Raw genomic sequence first — 17,725 nt, 5'->3', positions numbered from 1 at the left:
ATTAGTCCTGACCTGAACCAGGAAGTACCATCACATTAGTCCTGACCTGAACCAGGAAGTACCATCACATTAGTCCTGACAAGAACCAGGAAGTACCATCACATTAGTCCTGACAAGAACCAGGAAGTACCATCACATTAGTCCTGACAAGTACCAGGAAGTACCATCACATTAGTCCTGACCTGAACCAGGAAGTACCGTCACATTAGTCCTGACAAGAACCAGGAAGTACCATCACATTAGTCCTGACAAGAACCAGGAAGTACCATCACATTAGTCCTGACAAGAACCAGGAAGTACCATCACATTAGTCCTGACAAGAACCAGGAAGTACCATCACATTAGTCCTGACAAGAACCAGGAAGTACCATCACATTAGTCCTGACCTGAACCAGGAAGTACCATCACATTAGTTCTGACAAGAACCAGGAAGTACCATCACATTAGTCCTGACCTGAACCAGGAAGTACCATCACATTAGTCCTGACAAGAACCAGGAAGTACCATCACATTAGTCCTGACAAGAACCAGGAAGTACCATCACATTAGTCCTGACCTGAACCAGGAAGTACCATCACATTAGTCCTGACAAGAACCAGGAAGTACCATCACATTAGTCCTGACAAGAACCAGGAAGTACCATCACATTAGTCCTGACCTGAACCAGGAAGTACCATCACATTAGTCCTGACAAGAACCAGGAAGTACCATCACATTAGTCCTGACCTGAACCAGGAAGTACCATCACATTAGTCCTGACAAGAACCAGGAAGTACCATCACATTAGTCTGAGGACCTCAGGGACCGGCCTCCTGCTGGTGCCAGAGTCAGGACTAAACATGCAGCGGCCTCCTGCTGGTGCCAGAGTCAGGACTGAACATGGACCGGCCTCCTGCTGGTGCCATGACGCTGCGGCCGCGCCCCCTGGACAACACCAACTGCTCCGGGGCCTGTCTGGCACATGGTCCGGGGCGAGCAGCGGGACATAACGATCACTGATCGGACTGCGTCACATGAAGCCCGGTTTGAGTGACAGCTGCTGAGTGACAGTGTCTGGGTATCAATGATGATTATTTTGCGTAAAGTGAGGAATGCAGCAGTTTGCGATTCTCACTCTTAATAATAATAATAATAATAACTTTTATTTATATAGCGCTTTTCAGTGACCCAAAGACGCTGAACATAATAAAAAAGGGGGGTGTATTTACAGACAGGGGGGGACAACACGTACAGAACACATTAATATACAGATAAAATGAACAAGACAGAAGAAGTAGAGAGAAAAAGATGGGGATGTAACAGAGGGTAGAAGAGTAGGCAATGGGGTAGAGGAGGCTAGGGGTAGGGGAGGTCATAGGCTTGGGTGAAGAGGTCATGTTTTTAGGCGGGATTTGAATGTTGTGAGTGAGGGAGAGTGGGACGGGGGAGGGAGTTCCAGAGTCGGGGTTTCTTGTTTCATGTTACAGGGTTACCGTTGGCAACCAACTGACTTTTTGCAAAAGTGGATGTCAAGCAATCGTTGACACGGGCACGTCTCTGATCGTGGGCCCCGTGGCAGAAATCAGGGCTTTGCACAAAGTCATTGGAGCTCTGCCTTTGATCATGGGGGAGGTAAATATGCCCAGTGTTGGAACATGTACTGCACAAGAATCATGTACTGCACAAGAATCATGTACTGCACAAGAATCATGTACTGCACACACAAGAATCATGTACTGCACACACAAGAATCATGTACTGCACAAGAATCATGTACTGCACACACAAGAATCATGTACTGCACACACAAGAATCATGTACTGCACACACAAGAATCATGTACTACACAAGAATCATGTACTGCACACACAAGAATCATGTACTACACAAGAATCATGTACTGCACACACAAGAATCATGTACTGCACAAGAATCATGTACTACACAAGAATCATGTACTGCACACACAAGAATCATGTACTGCACACACAAGAATCATGTACTGCACACACAAGAATCATGTACTACACAAGAATCATGTACTGCACAAGAATCATGTACTGCACAAGAATCATGTACTGCACAAGAATCATGTACTGCACAAGAATCATGTACTACACAAGAATCATGTACTGCACACACAAGAATCATGTACTGCACAAGAATCATGTACTGCACACACAAGAATCATGTACTGCACACACAAGAATCATGTACTACACAAGAATCATGTACTGCACAAGAATCATGTACTGCACACACAAGAATCATGTACTGCACACACAAGAATCATGTACTACACAAGAATCATGTACTGCACAAGAATCATGTACTGCACACACAAGAATCATGTACTGCACAAGAATCATGTACTGCACACACAAGAATCATGTACTGCACAAGAATCATGTACTGCACAAGAATCATGTACTGCACAAGAATCATGTACTGCACACACAAGAATCATGTACTGCACAAGAATCATGTACTGCACACACAAGAATCATGTACTGCACAAGAATCATGTACTGCACAAGAATCATGTACTGCACACACAAGAATCATGTACTGCACAAGAATCATGTACTGCACACACAAGAATCATGTACTGCACAAGAATCATGTACTGCACACACAAGAATCATGTACTACACAAGAATCATGTACTGCACAAGAATCATGTACTGCACAAGAATCATGTACTGCACACACAAGAATCATGTACTGCACACACAAGAATCATGTACTGCACACACAAGAATCATGTACTGCACACACAAGAATCATGTACTACACAAGAATCATGTACTGCACACACAAGAATCATGTACTGCACAAGAATCATGTACTGCACACACAAGAATCATGTACTGCACAAGAATCATGTACTGCACAAGAATCATGTACTACACAAGAATCATGTACTGCACACATCAGTCACATCAGAATCAGCCTCGTCAGACACATTTGTGGTGTATTCTGATAGTGTTTTATACTGACAGGATTGTCACATTATTACATCTCTTTCTTTGAAGTACATGATTGACTGTAAAAAGATCCCGGCTCTGCCACTCGTGTCTTTCAACATCGGTGGAATGTTGTATAACTTCACTGGAGAGGATTATGTCCTGAAGGTGCGTAAACTCATATATTCTGAGGTTTTCTGTGCTGCCACATGAAATGTCAGACTTGGTTGTGGTTGTGCAGGAGTCTCAGAAGGGAGCGTCCGTGTGTCTGTCTGGATTCATGGCCGTTCCTCCTCCTGCAGGGCCTCTGTGGATCCTGGGAGACGTGTTCATAGGAAAGTACTACACTGTTTTTGACAGGAGCAATGACCGTGTGGGCTTTGCCCCTGCCAAGTAGCTCGTGCTTCGTTTCTAGTGCTAAACGGAACATTAAGCTGCAGCAATGATCTTTGTCACTAGGATGTTTTAGCCTTCATGTGATATCGAGTAAACTAAAGGTGTCCTTGAAAATGCATTGTGTTCACATGTCTGTGGTGTTAGAAGAGAAGAGTCAATAAACAGGGTCATTTGCAACATTTAATGGTGGCGCTGCAGATGATCATGCGACAAGAGACCACAGAGTACAACGCTTCTGATGAACATTAAATAAATGTGGCACAGTGTTTATCACCTCAGCATCATGATGTCCAGCTCTTTAAAATAAACCTTTGGTCTACAAATGTACGTTAAATACAAATGAGCAGGTTTGGTTTTTGTTTTTGAGCGAGTTGCACATTTCCAAAGGTTTTTGAAAACCTGCCCAAAAAGCTTTTATTTCAGTATTTGTGGAAAAAACACTTCAAATTTTGAGTAACTTTCATTTGGTGGTAAAAAGAGTTACAGAAATACAGCGACAGAAGAACGTTGGTGTTTCACGTGGTCAGAGATATTCCAGCTCGTCCTTGACCAGAGCTCTGAGGCGAAACATGTTCAAATGTTTGTCCAGCTGACTTTTGTCACGTATACGTCCATCAGATAAGTTCATACCAAAGCACCAAACCAAACTACTTCAATTCCATGTCATGTTTTTACACTGATGCAACTAAATGTGAAAAACAAATCTTAATACTGTATTCTGATTGGACCATGCATAGGAATATGTAACCAAATACATTTTAATGCAGGTATTCTGTAAGTGGCGCCTGAAGTCAAACGTGTAACAAAGTCCTTCTGGATTCCACTTCTTACTTTCCCATGAACAACCGTAACAGAGAAGGTCACGCAAGAGAGTTTCAGAGTCGCTCTCAGAATGCCGGCCTTCTGGTGGTGCCAAGAGTCTCTAAAAGTACTGTAGGAGGTAGAGCGTTTAGCTCCCAAGCTCCTGTGTTATGGAATCAGCTCCCGACCCATGTTAAATATGCTGACACAGTCTCTTCATTTAAGTCCAGGCTTAAAACGTTCCTCTTCGAAATCGCTTATGGTCAGACTAGTTAGGAACAGAAAGATAAACCCACAGCTTCAGCTACGCTGCCCTAGGAGTAACTGCTGGGGGAAGTATGACAGCTTGAGCACTATCCTCTTCTTCTTCTGACTACTTATGCTATCAAACAATATTTATTTTTTGATTCCACTTGCAAACTGTTCACCGCCTTCTTTTCTTTCTCTCACTCCTGAGGACCTGTGGACCCAGATGCCCCTCCCCTGGTGAAGTGGTCCCTGCCCTGTGTGGACGGTCCCTCATCTGCCTGAAGAGTGGGTCCAGCTCCAGTCTCCTCGTGTCCGTCTGTCCGTCTGTGAGAGTGGGATCTCTCCTTCACTGGAACTCCTCCAGGTTTCTACGCTTTTTTCCCAAAGAGGTTTTTTGTAGTTTTTCCTGGCCGAGAAGGAGAGTCTAAGGACAGAGGACCCTGGGACATCGTCCATCGCCACCACAGACATTGTTGATTCATTTCTCCCTGTGGCCCTCAGAGGCAACTGTTGTTGTGATTTTAGGCCTTACAAAAATAAATTGATTTGATTTGAGTTTATCCAGAGCAATTTTGGCATTTTAGCTACTACATGAATTCAAAATGGTCGCCTCAATGACGAGCGTCTTCAGTGTAGCATGAGCTGTACATCATTAGCATTATTGTTTTAGGCAATAAGCAAACACACAAGCTTTAAACATTGAAATCAAGTCTGTCAACTCTGTCTCAACTAGATATATTTACATTTGAGTTGGCTTAACATCTGTATTTGTTTCTTAGAAGGTAAATGACAATATAATGTAACAGCAGCACACACAGTCACAAGTCATAGTTTTTATAACGTCTAAACTTAAGCATCATACGAGTCCCTGAAGTGGTTGACTGAAATTTATATATATATATATATATATATATATATATATATATATATATATATATATATATATATATATATATATATATATAATCTCTTTATTACTTTTACAACAGTAGAGGGAGTCAAACTTCATTAACCCAGCCTTTTCTTTAATATCAAAATAAAATCATGTCTTTGGATGTCATAAAGCCTATGTCACAGGTCAACAGCTAGTTTAGTTTATTTAGAATAGGTCAATAAAAAACAAGAGCATGTTCATGTCGACGATGTTTTCATGCAGCCGTTTCTATGGATACGAGCTGCAAACGTGAACAAACTGGAGGTCAGGGAGGCGCTTCCAGAGCAATCCTCAAAAGCCCCCCTGGGTCAGAAAGAGCACAGTAAAGTGTATATCCCAGTTCGTCCACTTCCTGCTCAGTGAGTTCACAGAATAAATTCACTTTTGGGTTGAGCGCACATGGCAGTCTCCCGGCTTCTAAGTGTCCTACTAGAGCGCGCAGCAGCTGGAGGAAGCGATCAGCCAGAGCTTCCTGGGTCCAGTCCCCTTCCCGCTCACTCAGCAGTAAAATGGCGTTGGTGAGTTGGCTGGAGTTGAGCCGGTTAAGAGCCGGGTTTAATTTGCACATGGCCTTGGCCACTTTCAAACAGGTGCATCTGCAGCCTCCGTCCTCCTGGTCCAGAGCCCGGAGGCGAGCCGTCTCCGCCACACGGAAACTCTGACGCCACAGGTTCTCGTGGCGCTCTGCAGCCAGACGGTGAGGCTTGGCAATAAGTGATGTTCCATCTTCCATCACTAGTAATGGAAGGAAATCCACATAGAGCTTTCGATCAGTCTCATATTGCACCTCAAGGGTGAGTGTTTCAGAGGGTACCACTGGATGGATGACATAATCAAGGACACTTCCTATGGCAGGCCAGTTGATAGAGCCAGCTACAAACTTATCAAACACCTCCAGAACTGATTTGGGAGAGAGGTACCCACCCACCATGCAGCGGTCCCAGTAACTACTGTTGCGTGGAAAATATTCCAAGTTTTCCCTCCGGACAAGCCCGAAGCCTGGGACATTCATGATGGTGTCTTCTCCCGGGATGGATGACCACAAATTCTTCTCCAAGACCAGAGGCACAATCAGCTGAGCATGATCAGCCGTTACGACCTAGAGGCACGAGAGAAAATGGCAACAATGAACCTTTTATAGCAGCGCTTTCACAGTAGATTGAATTCCCCGCGTATTCTTGGTACCTGCAGGTCGTCATAGAGACTGCCACTCAGGTACATCTCCCTCAGTGGCATGTCAGGCAACTTGGCATGAAGGAACACTCTGAGCTCAGCACAGATGTCCAGGGCTGCCCTCCTGGCCATTGCTTGCTCCTCAGAGGGGATATTCACAGAACTCTGGTAGAATCCCCATAGATGCTCTTGTAGTGACAGGCGCATCCGGGCGCGAAGCAGCTCCGCCTCAGTGGAACCAGTGGCGCCCACCGCAGCTCGACCAACAGCTCTTCGCAGGCCGTCTTAAGAAATCATTATTTACACTCTTACTTACGCTTGTTTGTGAAGAACATGCAATATTCCATCGTGTCTAAACTGTTTATAGCACATGTAATTAACAACAACACACAGTATCTATCCTACCACTGGATGGACTTTATATTGCTTCACTATATTCACTTCAAACATGGTTAACACCCACTGTAAAGAAAGAGCAAGACTCCTCCAAACAGGCCGTCTGTTAAGATATTTTATCACAAGTTAATTTATCAATAACAAACCTATATTGACAGTAAACAAAAGGAATACTGCAAATACATTCTGACCTGGTTGAAAAGAATGTGAAGAAGTAGGCAGAGATTGGAGAGAGCGGCTCACTGTGGCCTTCATGTCAGCGTTTAAGACCCGAGGTGAAGAACCCATCCAGGCAGGTTCCTCCCAACTCCTCTTCCCAGATTTCTCCATCTTTGTGGGGCTCGTGGGAACACTTACAGCTCGATCGTACATCTGTAGGAACAGGGCCGGATGAAAAATGAGTTTCAAATTGAGGGAAAAATAGAGAAAATATATTCATGTCACTCACTCTTTTGACAGCCAGTGTAGCGATCCCCAGCACGGCCGCTCCCCCCACGCCAAGCACAAGTTTGGCATTAGAAAGCATAAAATCAATGGCTGTCCCAATGCCATTGTCATCTTTCTTGCCTTTCCGGTCTCCATTCACACCCGCCATGGTGACACTGAGAGGAAATATGTGTGAAAACACTTTCTGGAATCAACTAAGACACGATTAACATGTGATCTGATGCCTTCATTTCCTCACCTGGGAGATGAACTTCCAGCTGACTTGATTCCCCTGTGACGCTACATAAGCCCCCCGAGCCTGCTGTGTAAGAAGAACTGGCCCCTCTTCAGAGCATCCTCCTTCTCCTGGGGGCCACTCAAAGCCTGGCAGCGGCGAAACTCCCGAGTCACGGCCCGGCGGTAGTAGTTACGGTCGGTGTGCTGGAGATGACGCCCCGCACGGAGGAGCGCTCTGTACAGCTCCAACACGGCACCGGGTGACCAGCCACCCATCAGTGATCACACGGAGGAAGAGGCACCCTGACACAGAGGAAGAAGCACCCTGACACAGACGAAGAAGCACCCTGACACAGACGAAGAAGCACTGTGACACAGAGGAAGAAGCACCCTGACACAGACGAAGAAGCACTGTGACACAGAGGAAGAAGCACTGTGACACAGAGGAAGAAGCACCCTGACACAGACGAAGAAGCACTGTGACACAGAGGAAGAAGCACCCTGACACAGAGGAAGAAGCACCCTGACACAGAGGAAGAGGCACCCTGACACAGAGGAAGAGGGCACCGTGACACAGAGGAAGAGGGCACCCTGACACAGAGGAAGAAGCACCCTGACACAGAGGAAGAAGCACCCTGACACAGAGGAAGAGGGCACCCTGACACAGAGGAAGAGGGCACCCTGACACAGAGGAAGAAGCACCCTGACACAGACGAAGAAGCACTGTGACACAGAGGAAGAAGCACTGTGACACAGAGGAAGAAGCACCCTGACACAGACGAAGAAGCACTGTGACACAGAGGAAGAAGCACTGTGACACAGAGGAAGAAGCACCCTGACACAGAGGAAGAGGCACCCTGACACAGAGGAAGAGGGCACCGTGACACAGAGGAAGAGGGCACCGTGACACAGAGGAAGAGGGCACCCTGACACAGAGGAAGAAGCACCCTGACACAGAGGAAGAGGGCACCCTGACACAGAGGAAGAAGCACCGTGACACAGAGGAAGAGGCACCGTGACACAGAGGAAGAGGCACCGTGACACAGAGGAAGAGGGCACCCTGACACAGAGGAAGAGGCACCCTGACACACAGGAAGAAGCACCCTGACACAGAGGAAGAGGCACCCTGACACAGAGGAAGAGGGCACCCTGACACAGAGGAAGAGGCACCGTGACACAGAGGAAGAAGCACCCTGACACAGACGAAGAAGCACCGTGACACAGAGGAAGAAGCACCGTGACACAGAGGAAGAAGCACTGTGACACAGAGGAAGAAGCACCCTGACACAGAGGAAGAAGCACCCTGACACAGAGGAAGAGGGCACCCTGACACAGAGGAAGAGGGCACCCTGACACAGAGGAAGAAGCACCGTGACACAGAGGAAGAGGCACCGTGACACAGAGGAAGAGGGCACCCTGACACAGAGGAAGAGGCACCCTGACACAGAGGAAGAGGGCACCCTGACACAGAGGAAGAGGGCACCCTGACACAGAGGAAGAGGCACCCTGACACAGAGGAAGAGGCACCCTGACACAGAGGAAGAAGCACCCTGACACAGAGGAAGAAGCACCCTGACACAGAGGAAGAGGCACCCTGACACAGAGGAAGAGGGCACCCTGACACAGAGGAAGAGGGCACCCTGACACAGAGGAAGAGGCACCCTGACACAGAGAGTGCGTTAGGAAGCGGTATCTACACAATGTTTGTAAGATAAAACAGTCCGTTTACATAAAGCAGCCGCTGCCACCACACACCGCCACTACAGCACACACCCACTAGCATCTGTTGCTCTATAATGCCCTTTGTACATAATGTAATGTACATAATGTAATGTACATAATGTAAGCCATTTTAGAGGCGCCGCGAGTTAAATCTGAGCTCACATTTCTCCTGAACATGGCTGAACCATCAAGTGTCGCACACTTCTTGCACTGACTTAGCTCAATTCGCTAAGTAGCTTCTTCGCTAAGCGACTCCTGACCTTACAATCAACTCATCCAACTTTAAATCCACTCACGGAAGCGCAAAAGAGCCAGAAATCTGACACCCAAATCAGCTCAATCAAACTTACGATTCAGGGTGGAAAATAAGACTTTCCACTGTTTAAAGAGGAACAGTTCTTCTCAAGCCGAAGGGTCAGATGTGGGTGACCCCGGAAACAAACACGCAGCGGGATTACAACTTCCGGGTTACACGAGTCTTTCAATTCTTCTGGTTTATTATCCTTTATTCCTGCATTAGAAAACAAATTATAAATAATATATATATATATTATATACATATATAATATATATTATACATATATATACATTTCTTTATTATTTTAACAAAACTCTAAAATAATGTAAAAGCTTCCATGAATTTTCATGGCAATCGAATCACCGCAGCCAAATGTATCTGCATAAATGTACCTTCAGATAGGCACACACACATTTCCTTACAAAGGCTATACATATAGTATATGTATAATACATAGGCTGTGCATATCAACAAAGGCACATGTTTCAAAATAAAATAATTGAAATGTTACAATTAAATAAATAAGCTATAAATACAATATTGACAGTAGCCTATGTAGGCCTATCAGAATCAGAACTTAATGTGGCAACATACAACAATGAAGAGTTGTGAGTGAAAGGTTTGTTTAGGGTCAAATGAGGACGTGGGTCCCTCCCGGTCCCTTCCGGTCCCTCCCACAGCCAATCTTCACTTTACTGGCCCTGTGCCCACCTCACAGCCTGCCTCAGAGCAGCAGGGAACAGCAGGGAGCAGCAGGAGCAGCAGGGAACAGCAGGGAACAGCAGGAGCAGCAGGAACAGCAGGAGCAGCAGGGAACAGCAGGGAACAGCAGGAGCAGCAGGAACAGCAGGAGCAGCAGCGAACAGCAGGAGCAGCAGGAACAGCAGGAGCAGCAGGAGCAGCAGGAACAGCAGGAGCAGCAGGGAACAGCAGGAGCAGCAGGGAACAGCAGGAGCAGCAGGAACAGCAGGAGCAGCAGGGAACAGCAGGAGCAGCAGGAACAGCAGGAACAGCAGGAGCAGCAGGAGCAGCAGGAACAGCAGGAGCAGCAGGGAACAGCAGGAGCAGCAGGAGCAGCAGGAGCAGCAGGGAACAGCAGGAACAGCAGAAGCAGCAGGGAACAGCAGGAGCAGCAGGAACAGCAGGAACAGCAGGAGCAGCAGGGAACAGCAGGAGCAGCAGGAACAGCAGGAGCAGCAGGGAACTGCAGGAGCAGCAGGAGCAGCAGGGAACAGCAGGAGCAGCAGGGAACAGCAGGACCAGCAGGGAACAGCAGGAGAAGCAGGAACAGCAGGGAACAGCAGGAGCAGCAGGAACAGCAGGAGCAGCAGGAACAGCAGGAGCAGCAGGGAACAGCAGGAGCAGCAGGGAACAGCAGGAGTAGCAGGAGCAGCAGGGAACAGCAGGAGCAGCAGGGAACAGCAGGAGCAGCAGGAACAGCAGGAGCAGCAGCGAACAGCAGGAGCAGCAGGAACAGCAGGAGCAGCAGGAGCAGCAGGAACAGCAGGAGCAGCAGGGAACAGCAGGAGCAGCAGGGAACAGCAGGAGCAGCAGGAACAGCAGGAGCAGCAGGGAACAGCAGGAGCAGCAGGAACAGCAGGAACAGCAGGAGCAGCAGGAGCAGCAGGAACAGCAGGAGCAGCAGGGAACAGCAGGAGCAGCAGGAGCAGCAGGAGCAGCAGGGAACAGCAGGAACAGCAGAAGCAGCAGGGAACAGCAGGAGCAGCAGGAACAGCAGGAACAGCAGGAGCAGCAGGGAACAGCAGGAGCAGCAGGAACAGCAGGAGCAGCAGGGAACTGCAGGAGCAGCAGGAGCAGCAGGGAACAGCAGGAGCAGCAGGGAACAGCAGGACCAGCAGGGAACAGCAGGAGAAGCAGGAACAGCAGGGAACAGCAGGAGCAGCAGGAACAGCAGGAGCAGCAGGAACAGCAGGAGCAGCAGGGAACAGCAGGAGCAGCAGGGAACAGCAGGAGTAGCAGGAGCAGCAGGGAACAGCAGGAGCAGCAGGGAACAGCAGGGAACAGCAGGAGCAGCAGGGAACAGCAGGAGCAGCAGGAACAGCAGGGAACAGCAGGAGCAGCAGGAGCAGCAGGAACAGCAGGAGCAGCAGGAGCAGCAGGAGCAGCAGGAGCAGCAGGAACAGCAGGGAACAGTAGGAGCAGCAGGAACAGCAGGAGAAGCAGGGAACAGCAGGAGCAGCAGGAACAGCAGGAGCAGCAGGGAACAGCAGGGAGCAGCAGGAACAGCAGGGAACAGCAGGGAACAGCAGGAGCAGCAGGAACAGCAGGTAACAGCAGGAGCAGCAGGAACAGCAGGAGCAGCAGGGAACAGCAGGAGTAGCAGGAGCAGCAGGGAACAGCAGGGAGCAGCAGGAGCAGCAGGGAACAGCAGGAGCAGCAGGGAACAGCAGGAGCAGCAGGAACAGCAGGAGCAGCAGGAACAGCAGGAGCAGCAGGAGCAGCAGGGAACAGCAGGAGTAGCAGGAGCAGCAGGGAGCAGCAGGAGCAGCAGGGAACAGCAGGAGCAGCAGGGAACAGCAGGAGCAGCAGGGAACAGCAGGAGCAGCAGGAACAGCAGGAACAGCAGGAGCAGCAGGGAACAGCAGGAGCAGCAGGGAACAGCAGGAGCAGCAGGGAAGAGCAGGAGCAGCAGGAACAGCAGGGAACAGCAGGAGCAGCAGGGAACAGCAGGAGCAGCAGGGAACAGCAGGAGCAGCAGGGAACAGCAGGAGCAGCAGGGAACAGCAGGAGCAGCAGGAGCAGCAGAAACAGCAGGAGCAGCAGGGAACAGCAGGAGCAGCAGGAACAGCAGGAGCAGCAGGAGCAGCAGCAGGGAACAGCAGGAGCAGCAGGGAACAGCAGGACCAGCAGGGAACAGCAGGAGCAGCAGGAACAGCAGGGAACAGCAGGGAACAGCAGGAGCAGCAGGAACAGCAGGGAACAGCAGTAGCAGCAGGAACAGCAGGAGCAGCAGGAACAGCAGGAGCAGCAGGGAACAGCAGGAGTAGCAGGAGCAGCAGGGAACAGCAGGAGCAGCAGGGAACAGCAGGAACAGTAGGAGCAGCAGGAGCAGCAGGAACAGCAGGAGCAGCAGGGAGCAGCAGGAGCAGCAGGAGCAGCAGCAGGGAACAGCAGGAGCAGCAGGGAACAGCAGGACCAGCAGGGAACAGCAGGAGCAGCAGGAACAGCAGGGAACAGCAGGAGCAGCAGGAACAGCAGGGAACAGCAGTAGCAGCAGGAACAGCAGGAGCAGCAGGGAACAGCAGGAGCAGCAGGGAACAGCAGGAGTAGCAGGAGCAGCAGGGAACAGCAGGAGCAGCAGGGAACAGCAGGAACAGCAGGAGCAGCAGGAACAGCAGGAGCAGCAGGAACAGCAGGAGCAGCAGGGAACAGCAGGAGCAGCAGGAACAGCAGGGAACAGCAGGAGCAGCAGGAACAGCAGGAGCAGCAGGGAACAGCAGGAGCAGCAGGAACAGCAGGAGCAGCAGGAGCAGCAGGAGCAGAAGGGAACAGCAGGAGCAGCAGGGAACAGCAGGAGCAGCAGGGAACAGCAGGAACAGCAGGGAACAGCAGGAGCAGCAGGAACAGCAGGAGCAGCAGGGAACAGCAGGAGCAGCAGGAGCAGCAGGGAACAGCAGGAGCAGCAGGAACAGCAGGGAACAGCAGGGAACAGCAGGAGCAGCAGGAACAGCAGGGAACAGCAGTAGCAGCAGGAACAGCAGGAGCAGCAGGGAACAGCAGGAGCAGCAGGGAACAGCAGGAGTAGCAGGAGCAGCAGGGAACAGCAGGAGCAGCAGGGAACAGCAGGAACAGCAGGAGCAGCAGGAGCAGCAGGAACAGCAGGAGCAGCAGGAACAGCAGGGAACAGCAGGAGCAGCAGGAGCAGCAGGGAACAGCAGGAGCAGCAGGAACAGCAGGAGCAGCAGGAGCAGCAGGAGCAGCAGGGAACAGCAGGAGCAGCAGGGAACAGCAGGAGCAGCAGGGAACAGCAGGGAACAGCAGGAGCAGCAGGAACAGCAGGGAACAGCAGGAGCAGCAGGAACAGCAGGAGCAGCAGGAGCAGCAGGAGCAGCAGGAGCAGCAGGAGCAGCAGGAGCAGCAGGGAACAGGGAGGCAGACATGGGAATGCAAAGCCAGGCTCTCGTCACTTCAAGGTGGCTCGGAAATATGGTGAAAAGGAATCTAGTCGGACCAAGTCTGCGCATTCTGGACACGTCCTGGTTCCTTCCCATGATGAACCGAGACGGAAAGAAGGAATTTGCTCAAACGCACATCCCAGGAGCGTCCCATTTTGACATTGATGATTGCTCAGACAGGACGTCACAGTTTGACCACACGCTGCCCAGTGAGGAGTTGTTCTCAGACTACGTGGGCCACCATGGCATCAGTAACGACAGTCACGTGATCGTGTACGACGCCAGTGACTTTGGTGCGTTTTCGTGCACCAGAGTCTGGTGGATGTTCCGCTTGTTTGGACAAACCCAAAGTGTCAGTGCTGAACGGAGGCTTCAGGTCCTGGGTGAAGGAGGGGCACCCTGTGACTGACCAGTGCAGCCGGCCACAGCCAGTCAAGTTCAAGGCCAAAATGAACCGTGAATGGGTCAAATCTTTTGAGGACATAACGGAGAACATTACAACACCGCAATACCAGGTGGTAGACGTCAGACCTTATGCCAGGTTCCTAGGCAAAGAGGCCGAGCCACGAGAAGGTAACGTCCACGTCCACGTCCACGTCCCCACCACCTGAGCTCAGGGGTGTTCTGCACCTGCTGTTTATCCTGTAGCCTGAACACACTCAGTAACTCCTGAACACACTGTAGTAACTCCTGAACACACTGTAGTAACTCCTGAACACACTGTAGTAACTCCTGAACACACTTAGTAACTCCTGAACACACTGTAGTAACTCCTGAACACACTGTAGTAACTCCTGAACACACTTAGTAACTCCTGAACACACTGTGGTAACTCCTGAACACAATGTAGTAACTCCTGAACACACTTAGTAACTCCTGAACACACTGTACTAACTCTTGAACACACTTAGTAACTCCTGAACACACTGTAGTAACTCCTGAACACACTTAGTAACTCCTGAACACACTTAGTAACTCCTGAACACACTGTACTAACTCTTGAACACACTTAGTAACTCCTGAACACACTGTAGTAACTCCTGAACACACTTAGTAACTCCTGAACACACTTAGTAAATCCTGAACACACTGTAGTAACTCCTGAACACACTTAGTAACTCCTGAACACACTTAGTAACTCCTGAACACACTTAGTAACTCCTGAACACACTGTAGTAACTCCTGAACACACTTAGTAACTCCTGAACACACTGTAGTAACTCCTGAACACACTGTAGTAACTCCTGAAAACAATGTAGTAACTCCTGAACACACTTAGTAACTCCTGAACACACTGTAGGAACTCCTGAACACACTTAGTAACTCCTGAACACACTGTAGTAACTTCTGAACACACTTAGTAACTCCTGAACACACTTAGTAACTCCTGAACACACTGTATTAACTCCTGAACACACTTAGTAACTCCTAAACACACTGTAGTAACTCCTGAACACACTGTAGTAACTCCTGAGCACACTTAGTAACTCCTGAGCACACTTAGTAACTCCTGAACACAATTAGTAACTCCTGAACACACTATAGTAACTCCTGAACACACTGTAGTAACTCCTGAACACACTTAGTAACTCCTGAACACACTGTAGTAACTCCTGAACACACTGTAGTAACTCCTGAACACACTTAGTAACTCCTGAACACACTGTAGTAACTCCTGAACACACCGTAGTAACTCCTGAACACATTTAGTATCTCCTGAACACACCGTAGTAACTCCTGAACACACCGTAGTAACTCCTGGACACACCGTAGTAACTCCTGAACACACCGTAGTAACTCCTGAACACACTTAGTAACTCCTGAACACACTTAGTAACTCCTGAACACACTTAGTAACTCCTGAACACACTGTAGTAACTCCTGAACACACTTAGTAACTCCTGAACACACTGTAGTAACTCCTGAACACACTTAGTAACTCCTGAACACACCTAGTAACTCCTGAACACACTGTAGTAACTCCTGAACACACTTAGTAACTCCTGAGCACACTTAGTAACTCCTGAGCACACTTAGTAACTCCTTAACACACTTAGTAACTCCTGAACACACTTTAGTAACTCCTGAACACTCTTAGTAACTCCTAAACACACTGTAGTAACTCCTGAGCACACTTAGTAACTCCTGAACACACTGTAGTAACTCCTGAGCACACTTAGTAACTCCTGAACACACTTAGTAACTCCTGAACACACTGTAGGAACTCCTGAACACACTGTAGTAACTCTTGAACACACTGTAGTAACTCCTGAACACACTGTAGTAACTCCTGAACACACTGTAGTAACTCCTGAACACACTTAGTAACTCCTGAACACACTGTAGTAACTCTTGAACACACTGTAGTAACTCTTGAACACACTGTAGTAACTCCTGAACACACTGTAGTAACTCCTGAACACACTTAGTAACTCCTGAACACACTGTAGTAACTCCTGAACACATTGTAGTAACTCCTGAACACACTGTAGTAACTCTTGAACACACTGTAGTAACTCCTGAACACATTTAGTAACTCCTGAACACACTGTAGTAACTCCTGAACACACTTAGTAACTCCTGAACACACTGTAGTAACTCCTGAACACACTGTAGTAACTCCTGAAAACAATGTAGTAACTCCTGAACACACTTAGTAACTCCTGAACACACTGTAGGAACTCCTGAACACACTTAGTAACTCCTGAACACACTGTAGTAACTTCTGAACACACTTAGTAACCCCTGAACACACTTAGTAACTCCTGAACACACTGTATTAACTCCTGAACACACTTAGTAACTCCTGAACACACTGTAGTATTTCCTGAGCACACTTAGTAACTCCTAAACACACTGTAGTAACTCCTGAACACACTGTAGTAACTCCTGAGCACACTTAGTAACTCCTGAGCACACTTAGTAACTCCTGAACACAATTAGTAACTCCTGAACACACTATAGTAACTCCTGAACACACTGTAGTAACTCCTGAACACACTTAGTAACTCCTGAACACACTGTAGTAACTCCTGAACACACTGTAGTAACTCCTGAACACACTTAGTAACTCCTGAACACACTGTAGTAACTCCTGAACACACCGTAGTAACTCCTGAACACATTTAGTATCTCCTGAACACACCGTAGTAACTCCTGAACACACCGTAGTAACTCCTGGACACACCGTAGTAACTCCTGAACACACCGTAGTAACTCCTGAACACACTTAGTAACTCCTGAACACACTTAGTAACTCCTGAACACACTTAGTAACTCCTGAACACACTGTAGTAACTCCTGAACACACTTAGTAACTCCTGAACACACTGTAGTAACTCCTGAACACACTTAGTAACTCCTGAACACACCTAGTAACTCCTGAACACACTGTAGTAACTCCTGAACACACTTAGTAACTCCTGAGCACACTTAGTAACTCCTGAGCACACTTAGTAACTCCTTAACACACTTAGTAACTCCTGAACACACTGTAGTAACTCCTGAACACTCTTAGTAACTCCTAAACACACTGTAGTAACTCCTGAGCACACTTAGTAACTCCTGAACACACTGTAGTAACTCCTGAGCACACTTAGTAACTCCTGAACACACTTAGTAACTCCTGAACACACTGTAGTAACTCCTGAACACACTGTAGTAACTCTTGAACACACTGTAGTAACTCCTGAACACACTGTAGTAACTCCTGAACACACTGTAGTAACTCCTGAACACACTTAGTAACTCCTGAACACACTGTAGTAACTCTTGAACACACTGTAGTAACTCTTGAACACACTGTAGTAACTCCTGAACACACTGTAGTAACTCCTGAACACACTTAGTAACTCCTGAACACACTGTAGTAACTCCTGAACACATTGTAGTAACTCCTGAACACACTGTAGTAACTCTTGAACACACTGTAGTAACTCCTGAACACACTGTAGTAACTCCTGAACACACTGTAGTAACTCCTGAACACACTGTAGTAACTCTTGAACACACT

General features: G+C 48.3%; 4 protein-coding genes across 4 annotated transcripts; 2 read left to right on the top strand and 2 right to left on the bottom strand.

Annotated features, from left to right (window-relative positions):
- The first annotated feature begins 1,471 nt into the window (after positions 1–1,471).
- On the top strand, positions 1,472–3,362 carry LOC140357751 (cathepsin D-like). The gene is made up of 3 exons (XM_072442266.1): positions 1,472–1,611; positions 3,015–3,113; positions 3,187–3,362. The coding sequence occupies exons 1-3, from the start codon at positions 1,603–1,605 to the stop codon at positions 3,340–3,342; spliced, it is 264 nt and encodes an 87-aa protein (XP_072298367.1). The 5' UTR covers positions 1,472–1,602; the 3' UTR covers positions 3,343–3,362.
- A 2,174-nt stretch (positions 3,363–5,536) lies between these two features.
- On the bottom strand, positions 5,537–7,489 carry mief1 (mitochondrial elongation factor 1). The gene is made up of 4 exons (XM_072443782.1): positions 7,343–7,489; positions 7,086–7,266; positions 6,511–6,782; positions 5,537–6,424 (listed from the first exon to the last, which is right to left on the bottom strand). Exons 1-4 carry the CDS (start codon positions 7,487–7,489, stop codon positions 5,591–5,593), a joined length of 1,434 nt encoding a protein of 477 aa, XP_072299883.1. The 3' UTR covers positions 5,537–5,590.
- A 131-nt stretch (positions 7,490–7,620) lies between these two features.
- On the bottom strand, positions 7,621–9,697 carry LOC140358742 (mitochondrial ribosome and complex I assembly factor AltMIEF1-like). The gene is made up of 2 exons (XM_072443783.1): positions 9,630–9,697; positions 7,621–7,860 (listed from the first exon to the last, which is right to left on the bottom strand). The coding sequence occupies exon 2, from the start codon at positions 7,831–7,833 to the stop codon at positions 7,621–7,623; it is 213 nt and encodes a 70-aa protein (XP_072299884.1). The 5' UTR covers positions 7,834–7,860; positions 9,630–9,697.
- Positions 9,698–13,696: 3,999 nt separating this feature from the next.
- Positions 13,697–14,324, top strand: LOC140358831 (thiosulfate sulfurtransferase-like). The gene is given in 2 exon segments (XM_072443879.1): positions 13,697–14,056; positions 14,058–14,324. Coding segments are annotated over 2 exon segments (627 nt in total).
- Positions 14,325–17,725: the final 3,401 nt, after the last annotated feature.

Source organism: Eucyclogobius newberryi, unplaced genomic scaffold (assembly GCF_026437365.1).
Source record: "Eucyclogobius newberryi isolate DKJ021-1_F unplaced genomic scaffold, fEucNew1.0.hap1 SCAF_13, whole genome shotgun sequence".
In the NCBI taxonomy this organism is placed as follows: domain Eukaryota; kingdom Metazoa; phylum Chordata; class Actinopteri; order Gobiiformes; family Gobiidae; genus Eucyclogobius; species Eucyclogobius newberryi.
This window is presented reverse-complemented; position numbering and strand designations above follow the sequence as displayed.

Coding starts and splice junctions, on each gene's coding strand:
- LOC140357751 (XM_072442266.1), top strand. Junction 3,114..3,186: donor GAGAGGATTATGTCCTGAAG/GTGCGTAAACTC, acceptor GTGGTTGTGCAG/GAGTCTCAGAAGGGAGCGTC.
- LOC140358742 (XM_072443783.1), bottom strand. CDS start 7,833: ATGGGTGGCTGGTCACCCGGTGCCGTGTTGGAGCTGTACAGAGCGCTC.
- mief1 (XM_072443782.1), bottom strand. CDS start 7,489: ATGGCGGGTGTGAATGGAGACCGGAAAGGCAAGAAAGATGACAATGGC. Junction 7,267..7,342: donor CTACACTGGCTGTCAAAAGA/GTGAGTGACATG, acceptor CTGTTCCTACAG/ATGTACGATCGAGCTGTAAG. Junction 6,425..6,510: donor GTCTCTATGACGACCTGCAG/GTACCAAGAATA, acceptor TCGTGCCTCTAG/GTCGTAACGGCTGATCATGC.